This window comes from Strix aluco, chromosome 4, assembly GCF_031877795.1.
Source record: "Strix aluco isolate bStrAlu1 chromosome 4, bStrAlu1.hap1, whole genome shotgun sequence".
Classification (NCBI taxonomy): Eukaryota; Metazoa; Chordata; class Aves; order Strigiformes; family Strigidae; genus Strix; species Strix aluco.
Window position 1 is genome coordinate 62,393,037 of NC_133934.1, and position 16,842 is coordinate 62,409,878.

Consider the following 16,842-nt stretch of genomic DNA (forward strand, 5'->3'; position numbering starts at 1 on the left):
CCAGGACCATGCATCAATTCTGTAGAGTATGCCCGTGCAGCTAGTGGAAGGGACAACTATGGGTCAGGCAGCTTCCATGGTCCCCAACAGGACCAGCCTCACCACGTTTTCAGTGGTACCAGTAGACAAGACAGCTAGCTTGGGAGTGAGTGTTGCACTATAAACTTTCCTAAATTCCTTCAGATGCTAGTTACTTTCTCTGGGATCTTAAGAGAAGTCACTCCAGACAAGGGATGTGTAACTCCATAATTCATCTTTATCCATTAATGTATATGGAAGGGAGAAGGTGACCTTCTCTCATGACCATGTCCAAAGGGAAGACAGCCAGCCTACCAGCACAGAGGGATACTGTTTGATTTTTAACGTCCTAGAAATCTAAACCATCTAATCCCACACGCTAAATGAAATATGTGCTCACAAGATGAAGTCAATACTGACTGCAGGAAGTTGAATTTTGCAGGAAAATTCAGGTATAGACAGACCCCTCCAGAAACAATGGGTTCATTTTCACACCTCTGCATGTTATACATACAGTTATAAATAATGATCAACCACCCATAAGTACATCAACGTTCATAAGCACAAGACAGAAATTAGACGGTAAAATGTTCACATTTCTTAAAAGTAGCATTAACTCACCCATAGTATACAAACAGGTATATATAAAAGTCACTGGAGCAAATGCTATTAGGCAAGGTGACAGGATAAATAACACAACCCGAGGCCCCACTCTTGAAAAGCCTACAAGCAGGTCTTTCCAAAAAGCTGGGGCTTGACTTTGTTCACGTAAAACACAATGTAAGCCTACAAAAGTCAGGCCACAGCTGGGTGAACTTTATGGGACATTATGTTCCTAATCCTATATTTAGTTTGCAGCACTCCTCTCCTTCCTACATCCCTCTGTAAGGACACTCTGCATTTCATTACGATCCTACCTCCTCCCTCATGCCGAGTGTTGCCATTTCGAATTGTTTCTAAATTTGCAAGTGTAAGAGGGAAAGAAAGAAAACTAAGGAAATGCAGGCAGCAATTATATGAGTGACATGTCATAAGCAAAACCCAGCTGATCTGGAGACACCCCCGTGAGCAGGAGTTTTACACTCTTTACTTGCACACATCCATACTGTTTTGCTTATTCTGATGGCCAGATGAGTATTGTCAGATCTCTACTGTGTTTTTTCCCCACTTTCTGGTCTAGAGATTTTGCCCCAAATTTTTGTCAAGTCTGACAGCAACTGAGCAGGTGAGGGAAGATGAAAAATGAAATTATTATCCTGTAACCTTAACCTTAGAACTTGCTGCCACAAAGATGGTAATAATCATATTATTCACAGAGACAAGACCCACTTCACAGTCATTCAGTCAAACAACTGGACACGGGTATTAAAAACACAAGAAATACCTGGACATAGGCCCTGCAAGAGCGCTCCCTTTTCTGAAGCTGAGTCCATAAAGACAGCAGATTAAAGACGGAATAGAAAAAACAAGTTAGTGACAGAACAAGGGAAAAAAAAAATTGAAGAAAATGCCTATGAAAAAAAACTCATTTCTTTCTTAAACAGCTCCTGAAAACCAACCAAACCAAAGGAAGCATGCGAGTTAGGCGCAGTGGAAGGCTGGAAGGACTGGCTCCAGAAATATGAGTTAGTCCTTTTTCAGTGAAGTAAAGCACAGACTGGCAACTTTGCAAGAGAAGCTGTTAGATGGTAGAAGACAGTGAAGTCAAGTAGAGATGTTCAAGAGATGATGTTTTTCTTACAGCTTGGAAATCACACATGATATTTCCACATCAACCAAGGCTGGAAAGGATGGGGCTGATGGTTATTTACATAAGAGGAGCGTGGGCTCTGCAGTCAGACAGTGCTGATGGCACAGTGAAGTGTAACAAAGCTTTGGATGAGCAGGACCAGTTCCAGGGAGCAAGATGTATGCAGAACTGCATTCTGATACAGGATGGACCTATACACACCCATCCTGATACACCTGCTCAGGTCTCTGGCTCAAGGCAAAACCTATAGCGCTCCAGCTTCAATGCTGTGAGCTTCCTTAAAGCCAGCTCGGGCAAATGTTGAGTGTGATAACCCACTGCACTGAAGGAGAGAGCATTGCCCAGGGCTCCTGATAGAGTAAAGGGCCACTGAAGAGGGTGTAACAATGAAATGGGAATCTGTAATATTTCCAGTTGAGGCCATTTTCTCCCATTTGGATTAAACTGTTTCTCCAGGAATGCATTTTCTAGTCCTCTCACACCAAGTTGTGCTTTCCTTTGTAATTCCTGGGCCTAAATGCTTTATACGCTGAATAGCTCTTCACAAAGAAACCCACCTTTTCCACAGGACCCACATTTAGGACCGTACTTTGATATGCACTTGCATGCCTCCTGCCTGATAACTGCACTTTAGTGTGTCATGACATTGAAACAGGCACTTATTTATCTTCCTGGGACTTTGCAAGCAGTCTGCAGCAGGAAGCATGAATTGGTAAGCTCTGCATAGGTGCAACTAAACCTCACAAAATCAGGCTGCTCAGAGTGACTGGCTTGGCTGGGTTTGTTTTTGCTGATGTGCCTGGGTTGGAAATTGCACATCAATAGAGATTCGGGATAACTTGTGCTCTCAACTCACAGCAGTGCAATCCCATTAGTACAGCTGAGAGCCAAATTTGTCCCCAAGAGTTTTGAGGCTCTGAAATAAACAAAATACACCCAGGTATCATGCAATGCCTAATTTCAATTTCTAATTCATCAATTTGTAACAGTAGAAATCTTCCTCTGGGTAAACTTGGCCAGTATGAAGACTTTACAGAAACAAATGGAGATCAAAGAAAGCCTTGCTAAAAATTACAGAGCTATCCACATGGGGGTCTTGCCAGTCTGCAATAGAACAATTATTACCTTAATTAAGCCTGATCCAGTGGAAAGCATAAAGCTTTTAGTGACAGGAAAGTGGCTCCTGAAAGATGATGGCTTTTAAAAATTCTGATTATGCCAGTTTATTTCAATTCATTGTACATCAGCTTGTAAAAAAAAAAACCCAGTACAAAACAGCACAGGTGATTGCTTTCAGATCCCCAGCACATTTCCTTTAATGATTAAAAGAATATTTAATGGTTAGTGCTTACTTTATTTCTTCTTTCTGACTAAACAGCACTAAACAAAACTCTTTGCAAATTATTTTTTCCCTTTTTTTTTTTTTTTTGGAAATACTCTTGATCAGTGAAGGGGAAAATGGAGCAGTAACTCTGCTGCCTTTTGTTTGCCCAATACTACTTCCAAGTTGAATTCATGCATTCTTAAATGAACAGAGAGCAGTTGCTCTTCTAAAGAATTAAGTGGGGAATGAGAGCAAGTAAATTATCGAGCCTGTCATTTGGATCACTGACTCGCATCGCTGTTTTGCAGGACTCCAAGCGGTCCAGAATTTTAATGAGCAGTGCAATTGATTTGTATGAGCTGCTTGTGCAAAGCTGATGGCAGGGGGGGAAAACCTGCAAGGGGGACCCCAGGAGTGACAGCCGAGCTGAGGAGCTCTGCCTTGCCCAGTTTTCCCCTCCCCTTGGTAACTCATACCTGCCCCTGTGATACAACCCCATTTAATGTAATTGAAACAAATCTCAGAAGGTGGGATATAAAAAGATGAAAAATAAGTGCTTGCAAAGCTGAAGTGACAAAATGTTGGGTGTGGCTAGGGCACATTCAGAAGAGCAAGCAGACTACAACCATGAATCCCGTTAGTAGGTGACATTAATTGCTGGTTTTACCTGATATTGTCAGACATCACCATCATTTCAAACAAAGAACCATGGTATGACTATAACAAATAATGTTATGCCGATGTAACAGTTAATACAATTATTACCTACATTGTTATAAAATAGCTGGAAGCAGCACTAATTAAAAGCATCAGTATAACCCAATTCACAGCACATGCAAAGCACATGAGATGCAGGACTTCAATTCCCATGCGACTGTAATCTTAAACAATCCAGAAGCCCTCTGCATTTAAAACAACATAAATCTACAATAATAACTTACAAGAAAAAAGACAATGTTACTTCTCTGAAAAGCATTTCTCTTCAGAAGACACACAAGAAATTTCAGGCTTAGCTGGGATCATTTATTCCCCGTATAACCTTGGGACCAAATTCTGTTCTCACTTACATGGATGCCAGGGCTGTCAGCACCAACTATGCAGCTGAGAACAAAATTCTGTGCCTTATTTTAACCGGATGGCCAATATAACCATGTGCTCATAGCCACAGGGTTCAGCTGCTCTTTGTTCTGATGACCAGGCCTGCACAATTCACCATCTGAATCCTATATAAGTCCTATCCCATGAGTTTACATGAGATTCAGTGATGAAGGGGGCCTTGGACCAAGGAAACCCTCAACTTTAGATGTATCCTTACAGACTCTACAGCCTGTACTTCCTCCCACGACTGGCAATTTCTAGCACCTTTAGTATGTAGTAATTCCACTTAATTCTGGAAATGATGAAAGGACTAATAATTCTCAATCAGGGGGCACAGAAACCACACTATTATCATGCAGTAAGGTGCTTCTGGGCTAAGTCACAGGTCATCACTAAAAAGGCCACCTAATACTAAACCATCCTGAAGACCTTAAGTGTAAATAAGAAATGGTATCTTATCTGCCTTTGGTAAATGTATCTCCAGGGTAAATAAATGTTTCTGTCTGCTTTTATTTGTTTATATTCATGCATATAAGTGTTTATTTGACCTTCACATCAGCATCTTGTAATGTTACAAGATGAAAAAATCAAAATACAGACTCTCTCTGTCTTTTGGGGCTTTAAATATTCAGATTTTCTGGATCATGTTACATGGTATTTCACCGATTCAGCACTGGAAACGCTGGACAAAATTCTGGTCTCATTCACACTGGCACAAGTCCAAAATAATTGTTGTGGCATCACTTGAGTTATTCTCATACTGAGCTATGAGAGCTGAGACCACAGTGAAGTACCTGGAGTTCATATATCTACACATCTAAGGGTATACATTTCCCAGCACCAATAGCACACTTGGCATTTACAACTGTTTCGTTTCTCAGCAGAATAAAATACACTGTAAACGAAAAACTGCCAGATACTCTTGTCTACTATGAAAGAATCACTGCCCTAAAATGGCAGTCATTCACAAAGACATTTGTAATAGATCTCCAGGGAGAGCCAAACCCTTCTTCAGCCTTCTGTCCCTTCCCAAGCCCCTTTGTTTTTACCTTATTTAAGCTGCGTGCCGCACTGTCTTTCCCACCCGGAGTCAGGTTTCGGAGCTGCACATCAAGCAAGTTTACCAGCTGGACCATGGCGGACACAGAGTACGCAATGTCACCGGCATACAAGTGGTTTTTTGTGTGCTCCGCAAGCTCCCGAGCAATGTTGGCAGCCATCTCCCCCGATTTCATCTGCAATTGAGAAAACAGAGGAAAAGGTTGTCGCTGGCTGTTAGTATGATGTTACTCCAGTCCCTTCCAGCCCCAACAGTGTTAAGTGAGTCAACTCCCCACAAGAAGCAGCAGCAGAGGAGAGAAGAAAAGGGGAAGAAAATAAGAGAGGAAGAGAAGTTCCCAGGAAGAAAACTACGGCACGAGTCTTCGTGGTTTGATCATGTACAGTGTTTTGAGTATGGTTTAAATGCAAGTGGTTTTTCCAGCTACGGTCGCCACATTGGCTTCAACACAACAATTTCTGATTTTCCAGGGCACTGCTGGAATTGAGGGGCAGCTGCTTCTTTGCACTACAGAAGATGCAACCAAAGATGACATTGCTTTCCATTGGATGCCCATCCTAGGGAGGGCTTCAGTTAGCTTGTCCCATTGCCTTATCTATGCCACTTGAAAAAAAACAAACCACGTAAATAGTCTCTCCTGTAAAGAAAGAGCAGTTTCTGATTCCAGATTATTTGATAGTGAAGAGATGATTTTTGTTACAACTCCTGTGCAAAAATGTTCCTTGTACAAGTAATAAAAATAGATGACATAACCCAGATAAATTCACAATTCCCATCATGTGGATTAATAATCAGGTGCTAATTTACCACTTAGCATTTGCACGCAGGAGACATGCTTCTTACCACACTAACCACTACATCTGTAACGAGGCTAGTGATTCTCAGCACATAAAAGCATGCTAACTCAGAAGCAAAAGGCTTAAGGCTTCAAGCAGAGGCCCACTGGAAAGGAAAACCAAGTAGGCTGCTTGGCTAAATCTTCTATTAAAAGACTTTTATTGTCTAGTTGAGCCATAAAACTTGCTAATCACCTGCAGCGAAATTCACTGTGTAATTATTTGGGAAACTACTTCTTTCCCTCTGTGGCTTTTCCCCCTTTCTTGTTCTGTTTGCTCTCCCTATCTGGCACCCCTTTCCTCTTCTATGCCACAGGGACTGGGGACAGGGCAGACGGTCCCATCTACTTTCTACAGGTAGCCCACTACCAAAATACTATTGCAGGCTGCTGGTCTTTTTTTTGTTATATACCACTGGGTGATCTGGAATGCATATCTATGGGGAATATGTCAGGGATAAAGAGAAATTACAGAGGATGACATTTAAATGAAGCTCTCGCTTCTCTGTCAGGCTCAATGACCAACTCTGCTGAGTTCTTCATGTGAAATTTCCAATTGTCTTATCTTCCAACAGTTAGAAATCAGATATTTCTCTTGTTCCCTCAATTTCTGGTGCATATTATAAAAGCGAGATTCTAGGGAAAGACTGCAGGCTGAGCTTCTACCTCTCTGTAAATCAATTAGCTGAGTTATAAATGAATAACTTACTTCCATCAATTTGACAGCAACAGCCCATCTGATTTAATGAAATCTAACCGAAGATGTTCCATGCTCATCTTCAGAGAATTAAAGCATATGATGATATAGATAAGATAAATAAAGGAGATAATGTGCTGTTCTTCCCATTAGAGCAATGATAACATATATTCAGAAATTGAATTATTTCTTCCTTGTTACACACAAGGCTAATGCCATAGAAACCAGATCCTACTCTTACTGCTCTCCTAAGCAGCTGAAGAAAGTCAAGCATCAGCATAGAGGCTGAATTTTGACCTCTTCTGTTGGCACCCAGGAGAATGACTGCATCAAATCCCTTTACATAAAGAAATAAATTTCAATATTTTCCTGCAGTTCCTCACTGGAGATTATCATGACATATAGTGTTTATGTAAGCCTTGCAGAAAACTGCAGGAATGCACGAGTTTTCTACACATACCTTAGAAAAAAAACTCGCTACCCAATACTCAATGGATACATTTTCTCTTGGACCATACACCTGTGCAAACTGACATACTCACAAGCAAATTGCTCAGCTGTTACAAAAGTAAACCCAAGAGTTTTCTTTCCCTGTAATAAGCCTCTTGTTGCATTATGCAGGCTGCCATTGTTCCTACCTGTCTGCAAAAGTGGTGCGGGCTGGTCACCAATAAATCCTTTCCTTTTATGGAAGGACTGATCCTACAAACCGCAAATTGGAGGAATTCTAGTGTGACCAAATAAACACCCCAAAATAGTCAACAATGGAAGAAATGCCCGAGAAAAGGCACATTAAAGCTCAAAATCTGTGAGCTCCTGGGACACAGAAGTATTTACCCAAACTCATTTCACACACCCAGGTTTCTTGAAAGCACAGATATGCTGCTCCCTTGGGAAAACGTGTCTGGTTGACAGGTGATGAAGCTACTTCCTAGCACTGATGCTCATTCCAAACCTATTCATTGTCACCCAGAAAACGCAGCTACAAGTCACTACAACAGTGTTGAGACTCTTTCCATCCTACTTGTGTGCATAATGTGAGAGGTACCCAAAATGATGGCCATATGACATGTTAATGCTAATTTCTCCAATTCTTTTGAGCATTTTCCACTGAAATTGAAGTGTCTCCTATGCAGTCCCGTAAAACCCAACTTCTGTTATCAGTCCCAAATATCGGCTGAATATTCCAGGCCTATCTCATATCTTCTTAAGACTGAAAAGACTGTGAAATAATAGCTGTTAGGCATGGTATATATTTCTGGCTCTTTCATATACACCAAGGAATAGAAGCAGGGAGCTTTGTCTGGAAAGACTAACAATGACCCTCCTGCAGCATCGCTTTCTGCTTCAGCCCTACCTTCCTCAGAGGGAACCAACTGCAGAAGAGGACAGTAGAATAAAAATGAGAGAAATTGCAGAAAAGAAGTATTTAGGAAAGAAAATTCAGAAGAAATAAGAAAGTATGCTGGGAAGGGAGCTAATGTGCTGAAACATCAGTGGTCATAAAGGCAAAAATATTTTCCTGCAGCCCGAGGCTGACCGATATAAAAAAGAAAAAGATGGTATGAAAAGATTGAGCTGGGCTTTTTAAAAACAGTGACATACAGATGGACCAGTCAGCTGGAAAGGTCATGGAGTTGATGTTATTTTCTGGGGGGAAAAACATCTGACAGGTTTCATTGGGCACCATCAGCTGCTAACAGTCAGGTAGCAAGGCTGAAACAGGGGCTGTGGGCTAACTTCTGACACTGAGAAACCTTCATGGCCATTTTCTTTCCCTGGCAAAGGTTTCATTATATATGTGTGCATTCACAGAAAAGAGTCAGAGCATATCTACCATCCTCTTTTTTCTTTGGAGGACGAACATCTCATTCCATTCAACTTTGCTTTTTTCTTTTATCGGATGATATAACTAAGGATATAACTAACTAGTTATAAACACTGGTTATCCAACAGAGTTGGATTGCTATTCTCCATGCGATATAGAAGAGCTGGAGAACACTGAAAAAGTGGTTTTGAAACTATTGGTATTCAAACAACTGAAACCGCACTTAATGTCCCTTTAATAATATGCCAACCATAGCACCTGTTCCATCCAGTACATGGCAGTCTGAAAACTTACTCTCAAAAGCAACGCAGATGGAGGATTTAATTTTGGTGTCATCAGGACTGCAATGGAGACGATGATGTGGTGATGTCCTCCACAAAACCCCACTCTCTCTGCCAGACACACCCAATCAGATCTACAAGACCTGATGAAAGTACTTTGAACCCTAAGGTTTATCTGCTCTTTGTGACTATATCATCTAGGCTGTTCAGGAGGACAGTATGAACATGGATGGCATGTGCTTTAGATTTACAGTTAGAAGCTTTTCATGCATTCATGAAGGACACAACGCTTTCTATTCTGCTACAAAAAAGGCCTCCCCTCTTTCAGAGGTATGAACCTGAGTGTAGTGGTGCCTTTCCTCCCAGGAAGCACCCACAGCTGAAAGCTGTGGTGAGGAAAAGATATTTTCAGGCAAGTCACACACTGAGCCAAGGACGGTACTGATGAAAGCAAGAGGTAAAACAAACAGGCTGAGACTGAATGTATGACCTCAGGATCAGGACAATGCAATGTATCCAAGCTGGCCTTTTTGCTTCCTTTTACTACTTGACTCTGGAAATAACCCAGGTAGCAGTGCATAATTCAATCGCACTGGCAAGTTTATTCTCCTGCTACGTTACGAGGGCATGGTAGGCACCAACAATAAAGTTAAAGTAAATGTCAGGAGGCCAATGAATTGCTGAAGCAGACATTTGTTCTGATCTTCCATCAAGCACAATAACTCTAATGGAAGCTAATAGAGGGTTGTAAAACCTAATACCATGATGCAAGCAGGCAAACACCCAATGTATGGTCTGAGCACAGCAGGAGAAAGAAAAGCAGCAAGTAATAATCCTTACTTCACTGCAGAGACGTGAAAGCAAGCACAGCATTTCCCTACCATCCTCTCTGGCTTGGCTGAAATCCCTCCAGGGGACCCATCACCCTTCTTCCTGAGCAGCTTGGACTGAGCAAACGACAGAAGAGAGGATTTTGGGGAGACAAAGCAGATTAGGAATGAAGACACGCTGAGCAGGTATGAACCCTGGCTGCCAAAGAAGAGTTTCTACCCATTTTGTAAGCTGTGCTGCAGCTGCGGATGCTGTGAGATGGGTGGCCGAGGAGGACTCAGGTGCTGGGGACTCAGGTAGCTGAGCTGCAGGGTGCGACCACCCCCTGTCCTCTTGGCATGGTTGGCTTACTGCTTCCTCCAGCTGCCCCCCACCACAGCAAGAAGAGAAGCTGGTTTGGTTTAGAGGAGGAAGGCTCCTTTTTCAGCTTTAGAGAGGTGCTGTAGCAAATCTGCAAGCTTGGGGCAGGAAAGTGTCCTGTCCACGGCAGGTATGTGAGAAATCATGCCTGATTTATGGATAAATCAGTCTCCATCTCTAAGCACAGTGATGATTTCCAAGCCTCTTGCTTGGGCAGGGAAGCCAAGTAGCTATTGGTTATTTCATAAGTAATTTAAAACTGTGTTTGCTGTGAGGATCTTACTGAATGCAAACCCCAACATAAGCCCCTAGCAAGCCTGGCAGGGCCTTCCCCTCAAAAGTCACTCCTGGGAAGTCTTGATGTTTTTTAGCAGCTTTCCATAGATGTTGGGCCATATATCCCAAGATCCCTCTGGGTTCCCACTCGGGCATCAAAAGTTTAGATCCAGAGTCATCTGGCAGATCCCCCTAGCCTTTCCAGTGACTGGTGGAAGGTTCCCAAAGCTGAACATAACTAATTCCTCCAGAAGAATAAAAATAGTAGAAAAAATTATCAGTCCCAATTGTAACCTGCTGGGCACTTCTGAAAACCTCGCTCTTCAATTTTAGCCTGCTTTGAAAGCACGTAACAAATTAAATGGGGATCATTTGTTACACAAATGATAGCTGGGGTTTCAAATCAAATAAGCCTAACCTTGATGGAGATTTCATCAGTGCAGGCTATTATTTCCCTCTGCTAATGGTTAACGGCCTAGCCATCTTCACTGAGCAGCAAGAGGTCTCCCAGCTGCCTGGGTGAATTATGGCTAGAGTAAGTAATATTAACCCCTCCAGGATAAGTACGTAGGTCATAAAACAAGAGCTGCACAGCTGCTAATGCCAACAAAGGCAGTCTTTATTAATCAGCTAGCTGAGCGTATGGCAGGAGAGCTGCCCACCCTCCCGCACGGGACAGAAGGACCACAGGCTTTGTAATGGCTGCATCATGTCACAGCAGCCCCACATTAATTGATGTCTTCCCTGGTTTTGGGCAGGGACAGGTATAAATACAGATGAAGTGAGACAGGGATGATCAGAGGTGTACGTGCTAGTGATTTGCAGGTTGTTGAGCCTCAGTTAAGATGGGGGACAGGGAGGAGAAAGACAGTCTTGTCTGTAGGGTCACCCCATCCGTTTCACCAGTGAGCACTGGCTCTCCAGAAGTTCAGTGTTGCTACCGCGCAGCAGCACAGCTAGCCCGCAACGCTAGGACTGGCTCACTCTGGCTAAAGGAGCGAATAAATCCCACAAATTGCTATAATAAGGATTCAGACCACAGACTCTATGGCGTAAACACACATCTGGTCTCTGTTTGTAATGAAATCAGCTGAAAGCACCACTGTGCATTAATAACAAAAACGTTCAACATATTGCTACCAAATAAGCTCTGCTTGTCTTGAACTTCTATTGTCACATGTTAATGCACTTTTAACATTGACAAATGATGGAGTGCTACAAAACATTCATCAAGGGACTTGAGAGTCAAAAGATACGCATTACTGCGGCATTGTTTTCTACTTCATCAGTTCTTTTACAATTTGGGCAGAAGTTAAAAACAGAAAGTCAGAAGTGCAATGCAAACATTTCATATTGAGCCTGCCTTTCTTTGGTAAAGATTTCTCAGCTACAGGGTTTATCCTGTGCTTGCGTGGCATGAGAAAATCCTTGGGGATGCGTGAAAGGGAAAGTTTCCTTTTGTAGTAAGTCGGTATTTTCCAAATGTCCACCCACCTTCTCCTCCCTCTTCCTCCTTTTCTTCCCACAAACAAGAACTGTCATTCACTCTAGTTTAATTCTACTCTCCAATTCCTCTCCTTTGCCTTTCCCTCACCCTCTTTGCCTTAATTTCCATCAGATGTTTACAGTCTTGCTTTCTCCTTGTAACTCCTGGCTACTACGCATAGCTCCTGCTTTATGCGTGACTGTTGGTCACTTTGGGTTCCTTGTTGTGAAAACAACCAGGGAGATCAGGAAGACAGTGCTTAGACTCGGTGTGGTCAACACACATGAACAGTTTTACCTTCTGAGTGATGTGGTTTATCCAGGGAGAAGAGCAGTTGCTGAGATCAGGTCCCTGGGGCTCCCACATCCCATCTGGTGCAAGACACCGGAAAGTTGCAACACCTGGAAGAGGAATGCCGCTGTGTTCAGTGTTATTGGTTGCATTTTGCCCCCAGGACCCCATGTCACAGGCTTCATTTCATGACGGACACCTCGTGCAAAGCTTGGGAGCTTATTAGTATTCAGCACCTCAGTAGGACTCTTCCGAGTCATCTCAGTGTCCTTGTCTCCCATCATCTTAATGCTTAGGGGCCCTAAAACATAAAAGACCCATGAGGCAGTTCAGGGGTATCTCCATTTCACCAGAGACTACAGACAGAGGGCTTTGCCTAAGGCCAGGCAGGAAAGCTGCCAGGGACTAAGAAATCAAAGCCGGATCCCAAACACTGAGCTAGCACCTCAAATGCTCTGCCCCACCACCCCTCCGCCCCAGGATCAGACACTGCACCTCGACATTCTTGCTGATTTATGAAGATTTTGCTGCTTTGAATCATCATTAAAACATTTGGGTGGAAACAACAAGAGTTTAAATGCTACAAATGCCAAGATGTAATGCTGGGTTTCACTGTCCACCCCCAGCTGTGGAGGGGGACTTTAGAGGAAAGTTTTGTTTGGCAAGGGCCACCCAGATCCCTGCTGCAAAAGACAGGAACATGCCTCAGGCCCTTCCAGACAAGGAGAAATGCATCTGAAATGGTGCAGTTAAAGATCTTTAAAAAGCAAGGAAGCTGGTACCCGTAGATTAAAGACTCTGCATCCTATAAAGTGCTCTGCCCTGCAGAGCCGAACTTTTCAGCAGAGGAGTGAATTACAGGCTAGGTCTGATGGTAGCACCAATTAAAACCAGTGAGAGTTTGCTCATGCCTTCAAAGGGAGTTGGAAGAGGCCCACTGCTAATAAACCACAGCTTTTAACAAGTTGAATGAATCACTGAAATTAAAGATGGGAAAGGCTTATTGCCATCCCCTATCAACAAGTTGGGTATTTATTTTTTAACTTAGCTATTTTCATCTAGTCCTTAGCTCTTGTGCTTAGAAAAGGGCTCCCCGCATCCAGCCTTCATTTTTCTTTTTTATCTTTTCTCTTCTTTTCACAGCTTCAGTTCAGACTATCCTTTCCCTTCTCTGAGAACCACATGATACTTTTTGCATTAATTTTACCAAGTGGGGCTGGGAAAGACAGCAAAAATGTTCTTTACCTATTCTCACCACTGACATCTTTTCACGCCCCTCATACTTTAACGTACACTTTATCAGTCTGACCTCACCAAATTCAAGAGAGAGTCAGTATTCGTATACACAGGTGTGAATGGCTCTCCAGGGCAATGGAGCGGAGAATTAACACAGAGTCTCCTCTGCAAGCCAGCTCACTCCAGCCCTTATTTTCAGGCAATTTCCTTCACCTTCTGATTTCTTCTTGGCAAGTGGTCTCTTGGGGCTGGACACCAAGACTAGCTTGAAAAATAAATACTTTCAGAAAACTGCATTTGTTAAAATACAGCAAACTGAACCATCTGCCAAAACCCATTCTTCATCCAACCGTGTTTTAATTTGGACAGGAAATTTCCAAAAGCAGCCTCTTGGAAGAAAACAATTGGGGGGAAGAGTAGAAGAAAAGGAGCAAAACCCCATAAGCAATAAACCATTTTGAAAGGTCTGGCTTTGTTTTCCCCCTGCTTTCCCTGCTGATCACACTGGATGCTGGCTGCAGTTTGAAAAATCACTCATGCTGGTTCAGGAGTGCGATCTGGGGATACCTGTGCTTCGAAATGCTGGCCATGGCCTTTGAAATGCAAACAGTGCAGCACAGAGCTTCAAAATGTAAGTTTTGTTGATTTCCCCCGGTCCCCACCCCCCAACCAAGCAAAGCATCCACCATCAATGCATCAGTCAATGAGCCCAGGGGCTACAAATACAAGCAAAACCAGGGATAACAGTCGCATCATACATAACTTCTGGAGGCAGAGGCTCTTATAGCACATCAAGCTCAACTCCACAAGGTTGTTAGTCTGTACTCTCCTTTGACCAGAGCTTGGGATGCCAAAGATCCTGCACAATGTGCTCAGCATATTGAGGCTTCAACTCTGGCCAGCTGCTTGCCATACCTAAGGCAAGGCAATACAGACCTGACAGAAGGCATCAGCATGCTCCACTGATGGAAGCATGTGTGCCACAGGGGCCCGTGGGCAACCTGGCTGCACACTTAAGTCCCATGGGCAAATGGAGATGGCTTGGCGTGTCCCCCCACCCCTCGACTCACCTATCGAGCCCATGGGACACGGCTGTTTTGCCACCTGGCCCTGCCGAGTCCGAGACCACATAATATCACGGGCTTCCATGGGGTCACAGCTCTCCGCGCCGGCTGGCGGCAGCTGGGAGGAGGCGGGTGGGAGGTGTGTGGTCATTTCGTCGGGGACATCGGCCATGGGTGACGGTGTGCTGGTGCTCCTGTTCCTCCTGCCCGAGACTGAGGTGGTGGTGGGGCGACCTGTGCTGCTGGTGGCCACTCGTGGTGTGGTGCTGACAGTGGTGCTCCCGGGGCCTAGAGCCCCCGATGTCGATACTCCTGAAACGAAGGCAGAGCTGATTAAAGAGAGGAAGGAAAAAAGGGACTCAAGTCTAGGTCCTGAGGATGTCCCCTCTTCCAACTGTGGTGGTCTGCGGGGTGTAGTTGGAACTACAGCTAATGCAAGGCTTTCTGCACAGCCACCTTTCAGAGAGAAGCTGGAGCACACAGTGAGAGAAGCACACAGGGGGGTAATGACCGCTGGAGCACAACCGATTTTCCAAAAGCACTAGCATCTGATGAAAATAAAGCAGCACTTTATGCCCTCACCATTTTTCTTCCTGGCATTTTAATGTAAAAATCTTATTTTCCATCTTTTAGGGAACACCTAGCACAGAAGTGCTTTTAATTTTTTAGTGTTGTTGAAGACCCAGCTGGTCAGACAGAAAAACATTTTCCATGGTGTAATAAAAAAAAACAACACACCACAAATCCATTCCCAAAACAGCAGTGCACAGAGGGATGAACACAAGGCTGTTCTCCAGAACAAGCTGCTCGCTTTCTCTCAGGTTCATGCCTTGCTGCTTGATCCCAACAGCAGCACTTGGCCCCTTGAGCTGCAGGGCACGTGGCAGATGCAAAGGTGCACGTCAGCCCAGCCAAATCCTCGAAAATTTAATGCTTAACAGGCGATTTCGTTTAAAACCTTTGATGAGTGGTCGAGCTGCAAGAGGTGGGGAACCTGCTTTAGAAATGCATTAACCCAGCCTACATCCTGTAATAGCTGGCACTATGTACTGCATGCGGTGAATATTGAGGCATCCCCCACCTTATCATTACCTTATTTTGCCTGATATTTAGACCAAGGTGTTTACACAGATTGGAGTTTCACATGGATTTCTTTATGGCTTGACCTGAAATCTCAGGTGGGGAAACTGAGGCAGGCTGCCTCCGATTGCTCCTCCATCGCCCCTGCCGTGCTTTACCGCATACAGCTTGTGAAGAAGCCTGCTTCTCCCACCTCCTTTTCCTCTTCCAAAGATAAGCATCCTCCTGCTTCTCTCTACGTAACGCTTTTTACTCCATGCCAGATATTCACAACTGTCCCCTCAATCCATGCCTGGGGAAACATGGGCTGTCAGGGAAAGGCAGGTAAGGAAGCCATATGAATAGGCTTGTCTGATGCTTATCTGATATCACTCTCTCTTTAATTCCCATGCCACAACATCTCCCTAATATCCCACCTCTTCCAGCATCCAAAAATCCTTCAGAGTCACAGTTGCTCCAGGTCCAGCAACACGAATAGGAGTTTCTACATTAAAGACAGCCATGTGTGAACTCCAGCCTAGCAAGAAATTAAAATTAAATGCGAGAATCACCCTGTCACCCTGAGGAGCAGCCTCTTAACTTAGTTGTGTGAGCAGGCTCAGCCTGCAAGCTCCTGAGAACAGAGACTGTCCTCTCTTCTAGGTCCAATGAAGCAGACCACGCTCACTATTTATGCAATATTAGTTATTAATGTATAATGATATTGCTGTCACTGGAATTCATTCAAGTCAACCTATTCCAAGCACAGAGATGCCTGCCTTTAGTGTAAAATAGGAATTTTTCCATTCTGAAAGGTTTTTTTGTTATTTAAGTAATTTAAACCCATGGTGCTGTGAGCAATTCTCTTGCCCCAGAGTAATCAATAACATGGCAGTCGAGGCACACATTTGCTCTGGTTTTAGGCAATTTTACTCCAAGGCTGAGATACCCTCTCCTCAAACTTTAAAACTCAGCAGCATCATATACATAATCTTCCGAGGGATCAGTATTTTTCAAGAAAACATTCAGTGTAAAAATCCCAGCTCTACCATCCCTCGGGAAATAGGAGCAGCTTCTCCCCCAGGCTCCGAAAAGGCAAACAATAGTGCAACAGGCACTAAACCACCTGAATACCAGGACACTGATTTGAAGTCAGGTCTACTGAGCTCACTGATCAGATTTTCCAGAATTCTCGTGCCACCTTCCTTTCACTATGAGCCCTGAGCTTGAATGAACTCCAAAAAATACAATGCAAAATACTTCAGACATTGACAGATTTCTTCTAGTTTCTGCTCAAAGCTGTGCTAGAACACCGAACAATGATTTTCATCTGACTTTACAAGGAGGA

General features: G+C 43.6%; 1 protein-coding gene across 1 annotated transcript in view; it reads right to left on the minus strand.

Moving 5' to 3' along the window:
* Positions 1–16,842, minus strand: part of ADGRL3 (adhesion G protein-coupled receptor L3) — a 514,763-nt gene that overhangs the window by 84,683 nt on the left and 413,238 nt on the right. Inside the window, exons 10-13 of the mRNA XM_074823334.1 lie at positions 14,442–14,747; positions 12,142–12,245; positions 5,240–5,425; positions 1,403–1,441 (exon numbers count right to left, since the gene is read on the minus strand). Coding sequence (XP_074679435.1) covers positions 1,403–1,441; positions 5,240–5,425; positions 12,142–12,245; positions 14,442–14,747 — 635 coding nt within the window. The remainder of the gene's footprint in view (positions 1–1,402; positions 1,442–5,239; positions 5,426–12,141; positions 12,246–14,441; positions 14,748–16,842) is intronic.